The sequence below is a fragment of the Glycine max genome, chromosome 12 (genome assembly GCF_000004515.6).
Source record: "Glycine max cultivar Williams 82 chromosome 12, Glycine_max_v4.0, whole genome shotgun sequence".
NCBI lineage: Eukaryota > Viridiplantae > Streptophyta > Magnoliopsida > Fabales > Fabaceae > Glycine > Glycine max.
This window is the reverse complement of record NC_038248.2, coordinates 41,514,228-41,531,199: the sequence shown is the minus strand read 5'-3', so window position 1 is coordinate 41,531,199 and position 16,972 is coordinate 41,514,228. Positions and strand designations below refer to the sequence as shown.

Below are 16,972 nucleotides of genomic sequence, written 5' to 3'. Positions count from 1 at the left end.
TCCATCCCTAAACCCTAAACCCTAAACCCTAAACCCTAAACCCTAAACCCTAAACCCTAAACCCTAAACCCTAAACCCTAAACCCTAAACCCTAAACCCTAAACCCTAAACCCTAAACCCTAAACCCTAAACCCTAAACCCTAAACCCTAAACCCTAAACCCTAAACCCTAAACCCTAAACCCTAAACCCTAAACCCTAAACCCTAAACCCTAAACCCTAAACCCTAAACCCTAAACCCTAAACCCTAAACCCTAAACCCTAAACCCTAAACCCTAAACCCTAAACCCTAAACCCTAAGCGCTAAACCGTAAACCGTAAACCCTAAACCCTAAACCCTAAACCCTAAACCCTAAACCCTAAACCCTAAACCCTAAACCCTAAACCCTAAACCCTAAACCCTGAACCCTAAACCCTAAACCCTAAACCCTAAACCCTAAACCCTAAACCCTAAACCCTAAACCCTAAACCCTAAACCCTAAACCCTAAACCCTAAACCCTAAACCCTAAACCCTAAACCCTAAAACCCTAAACCCTAAACCCTAAACCCTAAACCCTAAACCCTAAACCCTAAACCCTAAACCCTAAACCCTAAACCCTAAACCCTAAACCCTAAACCCTAAACCCTAAACCCTAAACCCTAAACCCTAAACCCTAAACCCTAAACCCTAAACCCTAAACCCTAAACCCTAAACCCTAAACCCTAAACCCTAAACCCTAAACCCTAAACCCTAAACCCTAAACCCTAAACCCTAAACCCTAAACCCTAAACCCTAAACCCTAAACCATCAACCCTCAACCATCAACCCTAAACCCTTAACCCAAACCCTAAACCCTCAACCCTCAGCCCTAACCCTAAACCATCAACCCTCAATCCTAAACCCTAAACCCTCAACCCTCAACCCTAAACCGTAATCGGTGTGTAATTCATATATTTTACTTTTAATCGGTGTGTAATTCATATATTTTACTATTAATTTGGAAAGAAATGTGTATTGTCAGATGACCACAATAATAAAATAATTGAGTTAACTTTTGTATATTAGGGTTTTACTAAGAAATTTTGGAGCCTGCGAAACCACTAAAGATCATATAAGTTTCTCAACATTTTAGTAGTTACTACAAAAAATTTACTCCCCAAAAAATTGGTTCCTGAATTTTTCAATTTCTTACTCCACTCTGTAATGAGCTGTTTTTTATTTAATAGTTTATTTTTCAATTGTTACTATTTATTTGACCCATAAATTATGAATCACATAATATTTAAGACTTAAGAGTAGACAAAGGAGCCAGACATTCATGGCTGTATCGTGTTGCCATTTGAATTACATCCGCATACATGTCCCATGTGAAAATCGATCTGGATGCTGATGAAGAATGTCTGTAAATCCATTGGGACACATTTCTATTTCTTAGTATCTAAACTATATAGTAATTAAATCAAAAGAAAATAATATTTCATAATGTCAAACTCATATTTTACATGAAGTCAACCATTTAAGAGTGTACCCACACATACAATGCGCCAAGTATATTAATTAAACTAAAATATGCAGAGTGAAAAATAAGGGGAAGGACAATCAATTTTGGCTTCCAAATTGCTTCTGAATATCGTTGAAAGATATAGTGGCTGATCCCCTTCTTTTTGCTTTCTGCTGAGAAGGATGTTCTCTCCACCCCGTCATGTATATAACCTACAAAGGCAGATCAATGACCATATAACGCCCATCTTTCATAATTAGTTGTAAATTATAACTTCAACTGGTCCAAAATTGTTCCAAGTCCCATTTTTTTCACTGGTTTTAAGTTGGTTTACCAAACAATTTTACAATTTTTAATAATGTTACAACATTCCATTTTTGTTGAAGCATAAAGAGAGCATATGTATTGTGAATTTGTCGTTTCTGAGGATGCAACTTTTACATGCTGTAGCTAACTTTCCCCATGGGGATATTTTTTCATGCCCTTAACTGAGACAAAGAGGCAACAATAACGATCCTACTGATTTACACTTTCACTTCCACATATATACCGGACTATCAGTTCAATCCACTACTACCACTCCCCTATAGATGTTCATTGATTTTGACAGGAGTTAATTTATAAAAAGTTTAAGAGAGATGGTCAGGACATTTTCTTCTGAATAATAATAAAAAAATATATTTGCAAACCCAATACCCCTAACCTAAGAGAAAAACGCACAAAAATCAAATGCAAGTCACCTCCCATGCATACTGATCACAATTTACTTGGTTCGGCAATTTTTTTTTTAATCAAAGGTCATGGATTCTGCCTTTTGAGCTAAACCATGTCATGGTAACCTAAAATCGCATGAATTGACTAGATTTCTTAATTCATTTGGATCAAAACAAGTAGCAATCGCCTCATAAACCTACGCTATTATAAGTAAAAATAAATAACTCTCATGGACAAGCATATACATATCTTAGAATGCGAGTTTGGACCTAAGTCAATCCCCAAAGCTAGCTCATAGGGTAAGGGTTGCCCTTCACTACTTTATCTCTAGCCAATGTGGGACTTGGATTTTTTCCAATACATCCTCTCACGCCCAGCACTTATGGACTTGGTGCGTGAATAATACGGTGGGTAACCTATTGAATGAATCTTAAATATGCTCTGATACCATCTTAGAATGTGAGTTTCAACCTAACTCAACGTCAAAAGCTAACTCATAGGGTGAGGGTTGTCTCTCACTTATATACTCTATCTTGACTTTATCTCTAACTAATATGGGACTTAGGTTTTTTCCAATATCTTTCGTCCCATTAAACCTACAAGGCTACAATAAGTAAAAATAATTAATTCCTTCACAAACCTCTTATGCATATTGTGGCAGTGCATTACTTGGTCTTGTAGCAGTTAGATCATGCTAGATATAGTTTATTTTAGTGTTGTGTACTATGTAATTTGTTGACATATATTGTATGTGTATGAAACAAATTGATTATGCAGGAGATAAAACTGAATTTTTTCTATATGATTTTACTTATATACGTGATATACATTTTACACATTGGCATAACTTTTTTCTTTTTAAGTAAAAGAGTGTAAATGCATCATAATTTGAAGAAGGATCCTAAGTCCCAACTATGTTGGCACCCTCAATCCTGCCAATCATCTGCAGCAACCCTTAATATATGAAAAAGCAGTGGCATAACTTATATGAATATAAATGCGCATCCAAAGAAACACAGTTTGACCTCAAATGCTTAAACCTCTCTCCTTACTGATTTAGGGACATGTCTGGTTTGCAAAACACAGTTAGAAAGAGACGGCTTTGATATAAACTACACTACTGGTTTTGCTATGAATAAACCCTCTATTTTGATTACCTGGAATGTTGCAGGTACAGTGCCGTCTTCTGCAGAAAACATTGAATCATAAATAGCTGCAGTTGCTAACGCTGTGTCCCTCTTTAGGATCTGTTCATACATGCATAACCTCTTTTCAGAAATGTAATACAACATCCAAGGCACAACATTTGATACAAGGAAATTGTATTTAATATCCATTGGTATAAAAAGAAAAAAAAATACTTTACATTGTTCATTTGATAAAGAGCATTTGTTTCACCCATTGCACGGAGATGTTCTATAAGCTCCAGAGCTGCACAAAACAGAGACAAGAATCACCATTACAAAAATGTATCACGAGTTGAATGAGGTAATAAATTCACACATTATTCAATGAATAAGTAACAACTTGAAACAATTCATATATGTGTAAAATATAAAATTTAATTATAAAACCATACAGAAATAGAAAATGACAACCACTATTCCTTTCTTGGTTTTCTGCCAGCATTCCCTCACTCTCTTAGCTTTTAAACATTTTCTATAAGTCCTCCTTGTGAAGTGGAAATTTTGTTATTCCCACAGTGGATATTCTTTTTAGCACATATTGTCTATGTGGTGATCTTTAGTCTTATGGCCTTTACTTACTATGCACCTACCAGTCAGCAATAAAAGTTACCATGCTCATATCTCAGTCGTTGGTCATCTACCAGAACTGAAATTCCAAACTAAGGAAGAATATATGTAGCAAAAAATTTAGGACGCACTCATAATTCATTTAATTCATGTCACGCACGTGGAATAATTCAATTATTAAATCAAATGAAATTTCTCACCACTTTCATATTTAACTACATAATCATCAACATCAACACCTGGAAGGGTGAAACCTGCCCTAGTCAAAAGATTCCCAGCATCTCGAACCTGAAAATGGAGGACAGAATGTCAGCTTTCTTATACTATTTTGACAAAAAATACAAGTCTTCAATACAACCATTAAAGCTACAACAAGCCAGATTAACTAACTGGTCTTTAAGAAGCAGGCAAGACGAATATTTCCATGATGGACATATATTACACAAACCTATTTGCTTCAAAATAAAGTTACTTTCACACAAAATCATGGAATTCATGACGGCATTGCCAACAGACAATGACAAGTAACACAACCACATCATCCTATTCAAAAGAGACAGTAAAGTATTAATTCAAAATATAGTTGATCTTAACTGATAAATAAACAAATCAGGAGATAATACTTTTGCAATAACATGCCTGTGCCAAAGGTGATACTCGGGGACTGATCCCTCCTTCACGCTCCATTTGTGCCAACGTACAAGCTATTCTGAGCTCCCTGGTAGCAGCACAAATATCATTAATTAGAATGCCCCCATCCATTTCTGTTCCAAAGAAATTTCAAGAAATAAAAATAAACATTGTCACTTTAATGTTTCTCCACCAAGAATAGCTGCTAAAAATAAGCCATCAGGCTTCAATGCCAATCTAGACTGCAAAACATAAAAATAAAAAATCAGATAATAATAAGTATGCTTAAATATGTTTTAGGTCTGTGTTTGGGTCCCTAATAAATTTTACCATTGCATTGGATCTCTGATATATCAAAACTTTTGCTTTAAGTCCTTACCGTCAATTAAGTGATGACGTGATACCATCTCAGCCCCTGATTATATTAGGAAGATATGTTCATAAGGTGTCAAATCATTACTTAACTAATGACAGAGATTCAACACAAAAGTTTTGATGTATTAGGGATACAATGCAACAATTTTTTTATATTAGGGACCTAAAACATATTTAAGCCTAATAAGTATGGTTGAATTTAAGGGACAACATTAGAAAAGAAAGAAGGCAGTAACCTGTATCATTGCTCCAGGCAGATCATTAGTCCAGTGTAGTCCCAAGCAACTAACAACCAAATCCACAGAGCTGCAAACAAACCAATATCTAAGTAAGAACAATCCAAAACAGGAAAAGCGTGACATGAAATAAAATCAATTATAATTGCCTTTCTTTGATAGGAAGAAACTCTTCGTCAGCAACAAGAAAGTGGGTCTCAACGGTGGCATTGTGGTGAGCATTTTTACAGGCTTGAAGCATATCATAGGAGGCATCCATGACAATAAGCTTTTCCACGCCACCTGGGGCTGGGATCAATCAATTAATCATAATATAATGCTAATAGCACGTGGAGAGTGAGATAGATACCAGGAGGAACAGAAAGAGAGCGCGTGATAGGTTGTAATGAGCCTCCTAAGCATAGCGCAGTTGGAAAAGTCTTCTTACAGTCCTAAACAACAACAGAGAATTGAAGTTGGAATTTAGAAGGGAAGGGAAGCTAAGTAACTAAAGGAACCTGCAAGCGGTCCAAGAGATTTTGAGCGACGGTGTGAAGAAGAGGGTCGTGTGAGGGAGTCAACCATGCGGCTCGGTCACGTTGTGTGCGCTTCAACTCGCGATCAAAGATTTTCACCTTCGAATTAGATGTCGAGAATCTGCGAAATGCCAATGCCAACGACAATTGGTGTTTGCGCCGAAGCCAAAGGGACACTGCTCTCATTTTCTTCTCAATTCTCCGCCTCCAACAAGCAAATCAAAATGGGATTCATGGGTAGCGTGTGAATTGCCCCACCGGGAACAAACTAAACTGCAGATGGACTAAATTCAAAATTTTCATCCTGTTAGCCTCTAACAATTTTAAGGAACAAAATAGATATTTATTCATTTTCATTTCATAAGAATTGGAGCTTAATTAAAGGTAAATTATCACTTTAGTCTTTTGAACTTTGAAGTTATCACTATTTTTATGACATGACACAAAGAATAACATGATAAATCTATAAGTCAAAAGTGAACTTCATGTGCTGGGTGCTGGGCTTATGGACCAACTTATCATTTTTATCCTTTTGTTTTTATCTCTAAAAGTTACCATAAAAATTGATCATTCATTAGTTTCATTTTACCATTGAGAGAGAAGCACATAAACCACAATAAATAATGATGAGTACAAAATGCAAAAGGGTAAGAACTTGGATGTGAAGTTTTTATATCTTAGTATATTCCTTTTGGATTATTTTATGGTCTATCATCATAAATCCTTGCATGTCTATCAACAAGGTGATTTCTTCAATTATCAAAAAAGACATTAATTGAATTTAATAATAATCACCTTAAAAGTTAAATCTATTATGATTCCTAATTTGTTGATAATTTAAAATTTTATACACTAACATGTCTTTTTTGAAAAATAATTTTCTCGTACTCATGTATTAATTCCTTCTGAATCAACATTCTCTAATGTTGGCAGAATAATCTCAATTCAAGTTTATACTTCCTTTCCGTATTAAAAAAATGGAGTCTTGCATGATATGATGGGACACTATTACTATAAATGTTTGCGGATTGATTATGAGATGACTTAACTTTGTCAATTCAACTTTTTTTGTCACCCCTAAATATGAATATAAGTATACATGGCAAAATAACATGACAAAAGACAAATAAAAAATACAAAGATTCATAATATAATACCTCAAAATACAGGGACAATAATGGCAAATTGAGTTTTGTTCATTATTCAATCATCGCATGTACGTGCAATATACAACATACACATCCCTATATATAGCACCATTTTAACAAATTCACATGAATTAAGAAAAAATGTTAATTTAGTTAACTATATTAATTAAATAACTACAGTTAGTTACTCAGTTAGTTCTGTTATGTTTGTTAAGTTGTATATAAACTGAGCATGTATTGATTGAAGACATGGGTTGAATAATAATATCTTCCTCACTCTCAATCGCTCTCTTTCACAAAACTCTATTAGAGAACCACTAATCCTAAATCAGAAAGGACAGAACAGAGAACAAAGAGAAGTAGAGACTAACAACACATAGGAATAGATAGACACACAAAACAAAGGAGTAGAGTGTCTCTTACAAAATATAGAAAAAATAGAGAGAACAGACAAGGAAACAGATTAAATAATTGGAGGAAAACAAGAAAACAAAGAATGATACTCAATCAATTGTTCACAGCAGAGTCTGTCACAAGATTTGGTAGAAGTGTCCAATCAAAGAGGTCTCATTCAATTGTTCACAGCAGAGTCTGTCACAAGATTTGGTAGAAGTGTTCAATCAAAGAGGTCTCATTCAAGTCAAGGTTTTGAGTTTGCGAAAGATGTGAGAACACTTATAGTAACCACATTTAAAGAACATTCAATGCAAGGGAATAGTCACTGAACAATCAGAATATGTGGTGTTAAAAAGAAAGAATAATTCAATGTTAAAATCTGGCATACACTCTACCTATTCAAACACAATTTTAGTTAGATAAAAATGCATTAAATCTTACAGTTTTGAACAGTAAATTACAGAATTATTTTAGTGCATTCATTTTTATAATATGCATAACAAATTGCTATCTAATTACTCAAGTTTATGTTTCTGTTCTTAATAATTTGCAAAAAAAAAAATTGTCAACATGTATTTGGTAAATGACGGTGTTTCAAGATATCTAGCTTTTTGAGAGTGACATTGTTACGTACTGAACCAGAAAATGAAATAAAAGTGTAATCTTCATTTCTAAAAACTCAATCTCTGCCCTGGTATCTATGTGATACAGCAGATATGTGAAATTGAACCAACATTGACAAAAAAGGTAGCCAGCAGCAAGCTGCCTATGCTTAATAATGCAATTATAAAATATTGACTTTACCTGCACGCCAAATTTAACAAGAGATTGGAAATATTGATTAAGAAATGCACCAACCAACACAGGAAGAAACACAACCTGGTGAGGGATCTCCATGAGAGCAGCCTCAGCAAAAGGTGTTTCTTTCTCAAAGGAACTTGTGTTTTTGGATATGATGTCCATGAAATTAACTAAGTGTGTGTTTGGATGGAGTACCCCCTGTATTGTCTCAAGCTACTCAAAGACACGCCTAACCCTTAGTTGTCAAGCTTCCCAACAAATAGGTTATATTTAACCTAACTATTATTCAGATATATTTGAATATCTTGTCTATTAGTAAATACTAAATTATCTATAACGTCATATTATCTACAAGGTACGAATATCATCGTCTACCTTTATTTGTCATTCAAATGATAATCTCTAACATTATATCTAAGCCATTGGTTATTATCTATAACCCATGAATCATCTCCCCCTACAAACAAGGACTAGTACCCTTGCTCATCCACTATCTATAAATATAGGTTCCATCAAATCCATTTACACGACCTGCTCTCACACACTCAACACACGACAACAAGTTTGTTCCCCTCTCTTTCGCGCCTGCGCGCACGCACGCCACACCATCATCAAATGGGTTTTTGTCGTGCAAAAAAAAAAAAAAAACACATTATGTACCTACAAGAGATCAAATGGGTTAGAGGAAAAAAAAAACTAAGGAGCTAGATACCACAGGATTTAAACTTTAATACATGGGAAAAATTAGAGGAATAAATGGAAGGCTATTATTGTAGGCAAGGATTTCAATGATAGTGTGGTGGATTTAAAAAGAATTGGGGACGCCGTAAAATTAGTTGTGGCATAAGAGATCATCAATATCATCAGTGCTTATACACCACAAGTAGGATTGGAGGCACTTGTGAAAGAAAAGTCTTGGGAAGATATGGAGGGGTTGGTACAAGGCGTTCCATAAGAGGAAAAGATTTTCTTAGGCAAGGATCTAAGTGAATATGTTGGTCATGAGTCAAGTCAATTTTCAGGAGCTCATATTGGTTAGGGTTTTGGAGGACTAAATGAGGAAGGACAAACTATTTTTTATTTCTCTACGACTTATAAGTTGCTCATACCACTCCTCTCATTCTCTGTGATAATACCAGCACTGTCTCTCTTGCTCACAACCCTGTTCTTCATTCTCGAACTAAACATATGGAGCTTGATCTGTTCTTTGTTGGGAAGAAGGTCATCACCAAACAGATTGATGTTGTTCATGTGCCTGCAGCTCATCAACTTGCTGATATTCTTACCAAGGCCCTCTCTCCTGCTTCATTTGTTTCATTCAGATCCAAGCTCAGAGTAGTTCAAAGAATTTCTTCCAATCCCTCATGAGCTTGCAAGGGGGTTTATAAGAGTATTACATTACTCAATGTATTTTTGCTTTATTTCAGTAAGCTGTTAGTCTAACTACTATGGTTAGTAGTTAGTTTGTGATTAGAGGTTATTAGTGTGTAACAGCTGGTGACAGTTGTATCAACTAACTTAGGTTAGTTGACGGTTAGGTTGTTAGTTGTTAGATCATCTATATAATCTATAACTGTAATCAGTTGTCACTTGGGTTGAATAACATTAGATTTCTCAATCTCATTCTCTTCTCTTTTCTCATATTCTCTCAACTCTATTAATTTGGAATGAGACGTCTAAGAAGATTTGGAAGCTTGCTGATAGCAAGAAGGAGGTGCATATAGTAAACATGCCCAAAAGGAAAAGCATAGCACCAGCATACCTAAAGGATTTCGTGTGATGCGCTGAGCTGGCCATTCCCTTAGCTTTGTCTGCCATTAGTGCCGTAGATTCCTTTCTGTTAGGATTATGCTAGCAGAAGATGACAAATTCTGTTATTCTTCATACCACTATATATATGATGAATGTAATAAGGCAAGACATGAATGAAATTACCTTTTCTCTCAATTGTTTCCCTCTTCTCTTGAATTCTTCGGAGGATTCTAGCCCTCGAAGCCCAGAGCTGCTATCACTTGCCTGAGTAGTCCTGAGTGAATTAAAAGGTTTTGGACCAAGATAAAGAATGCTGGTGGCGGAATGAAAGTTTTCAAGACTAGGTAAGAAACAAAAGAGTTTGCTTTAAAACCTTACATGGGTGCAATAATGCAGAAAATTGGACATGGTATCAAAATACTAGAAATGAGATAAGAAAAACTGAGTAAAACATGATCTAAAGCTTTAAAAGGTTTTTGTGCAAGGCGGTGTCTTAGAGGTGTAATATAAAACTATTCATTTGTCTAAACCTTAACAGCTTAAGCTTTTGGAATTGTTAGTTTGTAACTAGTTCTGATAAAAGATTTAGTTATTTGGAGTAGAACGTCATGTTGGAGGCCATACCTTGGGTTTTAGGGTCATAACTGTTTCCTTGCTTCTTTATTGAGTCGTTTGCTTATATGGTGTACTTGGAGCACTGTCTACTTCCAAGAGTTAACGCTTATTCAAGGTCTGCAGTACATATCTAGTGACAGATTTTTTATTTACTTAAGTTTGTTTGATTTTGCATCTTGTTTTAGTATTTAAATTCTTATAATTCCATCAGATATTTGCAGGATTGTCAATGGCCTTCTGAAAACCGCTTTGGGACCACCTACAGGGTCAACCACTGCTTTGTCTCCAGCACAGGATATTACTTTCCGACATGAATCTGTGAAATGCTTGGTCAGCATTATTAAGTCTATGGAAACTGCCAGCCATTTTTTTTTTTGCTCAGCAAAAATAACATATTATATTAAAGATGAGTACCAGAGGTACTAGAAAATACAATAGAAAACCCAATGTACAGATAGATCGGGACAAACAAGATACAGCAGCTAGAATAGCCCAAACTACTGAGATGGGTTAATAGAGCGGGACCTCTCCCCATAGAGCCAAAGAATCACTTTCTGCAATTCTCTCACTGGAATAGGCAAAGCAGCACAGACAAGAGATGGGAGGTATTATGGATAGCACTGTCATTGATTATTTGGAATCACAGAAATAGCTTGGTTTTCAACAACCAGCCTTCCAACCCTAAAAAAGTCATGGATGAAGCCTTATTCCATACTTGGTCCTGAGTAAAGTCTATGGAGAAGGGCTTTCAATCTCATTTTAATTTTTGGTCAACTAACTTGAAGGGGCTGGACATATCTTGTCAGCTGTGTTGTTTTTGTCTTTTATAGTTGGGTTTGGCTTTTCATTGCCTATGTTTTTTCTTGTTGTATATTTCAGTACACCTAGTACTGAATCTTTTTTTTTTTTTTTTGGTCAGCAAAGATAATAGATTAAATAAATATATAGTACCAGAGGTACTGAAATACAGAAAGGAAGTTGCCATGGGAATGGTTCCATAATCAGACAAAATAGTCTGAGAAGGAACCACTCTATAGAAACCGAAGAAAACAAAACTAGTAACTAATATGGTCTAGATTCCTATCCTTGATTACATCGAAAGCCTTCTCTAATATTTGAAGACCAGTGATTAAAGTGAGATTGAAAACCCTTCTCTAAATGTCTCAGCCAAGTCCATAATAAAAACACTGCATCCTCCATCATTTTATTTGCATTGAAGGTGCTGCCAGAGAAAATAATGCTATTTCTGTGCTCCCCAATGGACCATGTCAATGCTAACCACCACCATTTCCATCTAGTCGCCATCAGGCCTTCATACGATTGATACATGTGCTGAATCTTATTTATAATATATTATGATTTTTGCTGTGCAAAAAAAAAACATATAGTACGTGAAATCCTTGAGTTGTCGTTAGCCAAGGATTGAACGTAATATTGGGTTTGTGGGAGTGAATGTAATATTGAAGGATTTCTAATTGATTTGTAGTTGAACAAGTAAATTTATCCAAAAGCAAAAGCTTGAATGCTTGATTGTATTTTCAAATACTATAGAGTAAAAGCTAAATACCTTGGTCATGTAGTCAAAGTAGTTAAATAACCCCACATTATAGAGCAGTACCTGACCCCTATATGCTATAATGGTACAGCAAAGCAGCTGTTATACCAAAGCAAATAGTTTCTGTATAACATGCTCAAAACTAAAGTACTCAAATCAAAACTGGGGAAACAGTGTTGGGCTTAGTTGGAAAAGGATGAAAGAGAGGCGGAGGGACAGGAAAATGCAGAGGGTACAGAGACAAACAAAGCATGAACAGATGTTTGGCTGCTGGAAACTTGAGAGAGCAAAGTGCAGAGTGAGAAACAGGCATATGCGGCTTCACGATGCAAAAACAAAGGTGAAGTAGTGGCAATATGCTGTAGCAGGGGGTGGGCTATGCAATTTCCTTGTGTTTATGAGAAGAGTAGGCTTGAAATTCCTATGGCTCACAATGTGTGATGAGTTTGTGTAATAAAGAACACAGGCTGCTAATCCTAAAATGCCTCAATGCATGGATGGGTATAGGACACCAAAAATCCTCTTAACGAGTAAATAAGGTATAATTAGGGATGGGCAAAGAAGATATTTCAAATTTTTCAATATCTAGAGCGTAGCAGTCATTCCAGCTATCCAGGATGTGATGCTACAATTTAGATGCCAATTTAGCCAGCCACAAACACACATGAAATACAACTAGCTTTTGAAAGCAGTTGAGACATGCTCTCAACTGCTCCATCATGATAGCACCACTATAAGCCAGTACTTATAACTATGAGTTATGAGTTCTTTATTTTTTTTTTACAGTTTTATCCTTGTGATAAAAAGTTGAATGGGTACTAATAAAAGCAAATAGATAACTACATGTATGCCCATACACGTATTTAACCATTTCTATTAGCTTGACTATTTTAGAAGCAAATTTGATGAGTTTCAATGTGGTTTCAACAATCATAAGTATAGAATCTATAGATATGAGAACTTGGATTTGGCACCTGATCCCTACTCAAATAATCACATTTCTCAGCATTTTAAATATATTCAAGCTGGAACCACGCATTCACATTCCTAAACAATGATCAAATTAAGGTATGTTTAGAAGAGCTTATTTAAAGTTTACTTGGGCTTATCTGCCCTTCTGTAAGTGTTTGCAAAAACTTATGAAAATAGCTTATGATATGTCCATAAGTTGTTTTCAACTTATTTCAATAAGCATTCTAGGATAAATGATGAAAACAACTTATATCTAATGTGAAAATAGTTTAAACTGATTTTTTCAATTATAAAAATAGATGATATGATATCTAAGTGCTTATACAATAATAGACAGACTCAAGTTTAAAAGAGAAAGAAAAAACCAACATGTATGAGGAAGAAGTTTGCTAAACATGTATGGCGCATTTGGCTAAAATGTAGTGCTTAGTACAATATCAAATACATTGTCATTTTTTAAGGTGTTCACAGTAGATGCACCAGAGAAAATTTAATAATACAAGTGATAATGTAAAAAGTTACTCCCAGGATATATCAATTGACCCGCTTTAATTACTTGTACAGATGACTTGTAAGTTTTAATGGGTGGTTTATAAAGTACAGAAACAAAATTCTTGCTGCAGGGATTACACGAAGAAAGAAAGAAACAAACAAACAAACAAACAAAGTTACAGAGGCATGGCATGAACCAAAATCGATAAGATAAAAAGAGAGGGAAAAAGGAAAACCTGATCTGAATTTGACAACAATGAAAGACTTCAACTACCAAAAGCCAATGCGAGTGAATGGGGAGAGAAGAGTGTATTTATGACTTGGAGATTGAAGTGCGAACAAACGATTTAAATCAACGTTAGGGTTTGTCAAGGCATAGGGTTCTTGGTACTGAGGTTTGTTTGATTGATTCTAAAACTTGGGATGCTAGCACTCGGGGTTGTAATTGGTAAACCAGTGTTTGATAATTGCGTAGCTGAGTTGGGATGTGGGCTGAAAATATAACCCATATGGACAGGCCCATGTCTGAGTTGGGATGCGTAGTGAGTCGGGGTTGTAATTACTAAAGACAATGATATTGGATTTCTAACTTTCAGCTTATACAAGGGAGGGTTGTTTGTGTGTGTGTATGTGTTTTTTTTTTTTTTGGGGGGGGGGGGGGGTGTGTTCAAAAGTGAAGTATGCAGACACAACTGTTTCGCATTTTTAGCATATGTACTTCAAATGTTGTCCACTTGTTTCGGCTTTTCACTAGATTTTTGGGTGTGGGTGTGATGAATTTGCTATTACATAAAAATATAGCTAATGTATTACCTAAAAAAAATTGTAGTTTATCATATGCACCCTTCATTTATAATTATAATAACTTGTAACTTTCTCTCCTCTTGTGCCCGGTGAAATTATTTTTGTATTATATCTATGTAAATTATCATATCCCAAATGAAAATAAGTTAACTAGTTAATATGTTTTTCCTGCTTGATTAAATGTTGACAAATAATACTCCATTCTTGTTTTTTTAACAATCAATGATAAGCTTCATCAGCAGTGACAAAAGTCTGCAGAAGATCCAGAGCTATTTTGCCTGGCAAGCCTCAGGCAATATTAAACATGGATCTGAAAAGAAAAAGGTAAATCTTTGTAATTAAATGCATATGTACTGTTATTGCTGTTTTGGATGTGTAATCACTTTGAGTCATTCTCATAAAGCTTTGATTTCATGATAAAAACTGTAATAATTTTGTCCATAAAAGAAAGTCAAGAGGCAAGATAAACAATATTGTTATTGGTTTATTGCCTCATAATCTGCCCTTGTTAGCTTTCTAATGTTCAGTAATAATATTAATTTAATGAGTGCCCGAGCAAAGGATTTGAAGGAAACTTATTGATGTCTAAAGCCAATCTGTTTGTGAACTAAATAGTCAAGCTTATAGAAATAATCAAATACACGTATGGGCATACATGTAGTTATCTATTTGCTTTTATTAGTGGGGTTCAACTTTTTATCACAAGGATAAAAATGTTAAAAAAAAATAGAACTCATAACTCTCATAGTTATTAGTACTGGCTTGTAGTGGTTCAACTGCTCTCAAAAGCTAGTTGTATTTCATCTAAGTTTGTGGCTAGTTAAATTGGCATCTAAATTGCAGCATCACGGCTCTCGGCTCTCAATTTTGTCTCCTCCTTCCTGTGCAAAATTACACAATAGCACATGGAGCCAATTGTAGAGAGCATTATCAAGCTTCCAATCACTGTAGCATATATTGCAAGCCATTTGGAGTGTGATCCCACCACGACGTATGTAAGAGGAATGAAGGCAATGGAAACGAAAAGGCAAGCCATCCACATGAGCTTGTTAATGACAAAAACAAGCTGCTTCTTTGCCTTTTGCTCAATCACAACGACAAAAGTTTGAACCACCACTACTGCCAGAGAGATGAACAATGCCAGGCTGTCAAACACAAAAAATATTAGGAAAGCTGCATTGTTTGCTATATTTGCTTGTCCAAGTGAAAATCCATGTGTTTTGCCTTCAACGTATTGACCGGGGACTGTGAAGATGGCTGCAAAAGCAACTGTAGCAATAAGAACGGCAACAACAGTAGCAGAGGTTATCGCGTTGTTCAGCCCACTAATGTGGAGCTTTTTCAGCTTCTTTGCAATTTTCTGGACCCTCATGTCAGTCTGACGTGTCTGCTGGAGTTGGGATTGTACATCATGCTTTATGTCACTGACAGTCTGCTTGAGTTGCTTTGATGCATTTGGAGGTTTCCTTTGATCAGTAGAATTGGCAGCCCCAGCATCCCTCAATGTGGAGACAAGTTCTGGACTTCCAAATTTTTCTGCAACATCAAGAGGAGTCTCTCCAGCCTTGTTTGTAGCATTGATGTTGATACCCTCCATTGATAACAAGCAGCGTACATTCTGCAATTAATAATGACTAGTTTAGGATAGACATTGAAAAAATCACAAAGAGGTCAGATGCTTGAAACTTAGTCTTGGAATCATGCTGCTTGTTCGTAAGTCATAAATTTATATTACATATGTTTCCTTTGAGTTTACATTCATCCCTTAAGTTTCAATTGTGTGTGCACGCACAAAACTGCCTCCATCAAATTCAATGCTGGTAGATCACGAAGGCAAAACCAGAAAAACAACAATCAGGAGTAATAAAAGCAAGGGGAGTTTGTGTAAATGGAATCTTAACAAAATCACAAAGTTGTCTTATCTAGTGGCTAGGGTGATGCAAGACAAAGGGGGTCAATTATTCACTGGGCTGTTGTTCAGACTTCAGATCACCATAAATGGGATACTTCAAGCTACTGTAGCAACGGTATTTTAATGTGTAAGTGACCGCCAATAGTCAAATCCCTTCCTATATATAAACATGTAAAATCATCTGCTTCTTTAGGCATCCACTCTCCTCTCTTTCCCTTACATGTATCCGGTATGGTATATTCTTTTATATTTTTTAACATGACAAGTTTAAAAGGTGTAACTGATATAAAAAATCAATTTAAATGTTTTCTTTTCAATGTTCAGGGTTCACGTCAATTCAATGTTCTGCAACAAATAATGTATACACCAAGTACATAAAAAACCTAAAGTAAAGAAAGAAAAAAATGTTCTGCAACAAATAATGTATACACAAAGTACATAAAAAACGTAAAGTAAAGAAAGAAAAAAAAAGAACTTGTATTCAGGGTTTGTTGTGACTTCTTTCACCTTCGAAACATTCCACTCTGTCTTGTTTATCCTACAAAGAAAATGAACCATTACTTAAGGATAGCAACGACTCTATGTTCTGTAACAAATAATGTATACACCAAGTACATAAAAAACATAAAGTAAAGAAAGAAAAAAAGGAACCTTACTCTAAGAAAACGAAGCACTACTCAGGGTTGCCAGTGACTTCTTTGAATTCGAAGCATTCCATTGTCTCTTCGTACTCCAAAGCTTAGCCCACGTGCTCTCTGGGAGCACACATTGGAAACAACAAAATAATAAATTACATAGAATGATGGGATGTTTTTGGATGA

At 35.4% G+C, this 16,972-nt stretch overlaps 2 protein-coding genes across 16 annotated transcripts; both read right to left on the bottom strand.

The window, feature by feature from the left end:
• Nucleotides 1–1,433: 1,433 nt before the first annotated feature.
• LOC100798873 (putative methyltransferase At1g22800, mitochondrial) lies at nucleotides 1,434–14,071 on the bottom strand. Of its 15 annotated transcripts, none has more exons than XM_014765130.3 (14): nucleotides 13,672–14,000; nucleotides 10,426–10,732; nucleotides 9,985–10,075; nucleotides 9,812–9,900; nucleotides 5,687–5,988; nucleotides 5,539–5,620; nucleotides 5,339–5,477; nucleotides 5,190–5,259; nucleotides 4,756–4,820; nucleotides 4,588–4,666; nucleotides 4,149–4,236; nucleotides 3,561–3,625; nucleotides 3,352–3,441; nucleotides 1,434–1,692 (listed from the first exon to the last, which is right to left on the bottom strand). In XM_014765130.3, exons 5-14 carry the CDS (start codon nucleotides 5,888–5,890, stop codon nucleotides 1,579–1,581), a joined length of 996 nt encoding a protein of 331 aa, XP_014620616.1. In that variant the 5' UTR covers nucleotides 5,891–5,988; nucleotides 9,812–9,900; nucleotides 9,985–10,075; nucleotides 10,426–10,732; nucleotides 13,672–14,000; the 3' UTR covers nucleotides 1,434–1,578. The 15 variants fall into 15 exon arrangements, with proteins under 15 accessions (XP_014620616.1, XP_014620618.1, XP_003540555.1 ...); XM_014765132.3 differs by having other exon boundaries at nucleotides 9,812–9,886; XM_003540507.5 differs by lacking the exon at nucleotides 10,426–10,732 and having other exon boundaries at nucleotides 9,985–10,065; nucleotides 13,672–14,071.
• A 1,000-nt stretch (nucleotides 14,072–15,071) lies between these two features.
• LOC100806127 (ankyrin repeat-containing protein At5g02620) lies at nucleotides 15,072–16,889 on the bottom strand. Its single transcript, XM_014764849.3, has one exon. The coding sequence runs from the start codon at nucleotides 15,834–15,836 to the stop codon at nucleotides 15,072–15,074; it is 765 nt and encodes a 254-aa protein (XP_014620335.2). The 5' UTR covers nucleotides 15,837–16,889.
• Between the last annotated feature and the right edge of the window lie 83 nt (nucleotides 16,890–16,972).

Coding starts and splice junctions, on each gene's coding strand:
- LOC100798873 (XM_003540507.5), bottom strand. CDS start 5,890: ATGAGAGCAGTGTCCCTTTGGCTTCGGCGCAAACACCAATTGTCGTTG. Junction 5,621..5,686: donor ATCTCTTGGACCGCTTGCAG/GTTCCTTTAGTT, acceptor GTTGTTGTTTAG/GACTGTAAGAAGACTTTTCC. Junction 4,667..4,755: donor CTTGGTGGAGAAACATTAAA/GTGACAATGTTT, acceptor TGCTGCTACCAG/GGAGCTCAGAATAGCTTGTA.
- LOC100806127 (XM_014764849.3), bottom strand. CDS start 15,836: ATGGAGGGTATCAACATCAATGCTACAAACAAGGCTGGAGAGACTCCT.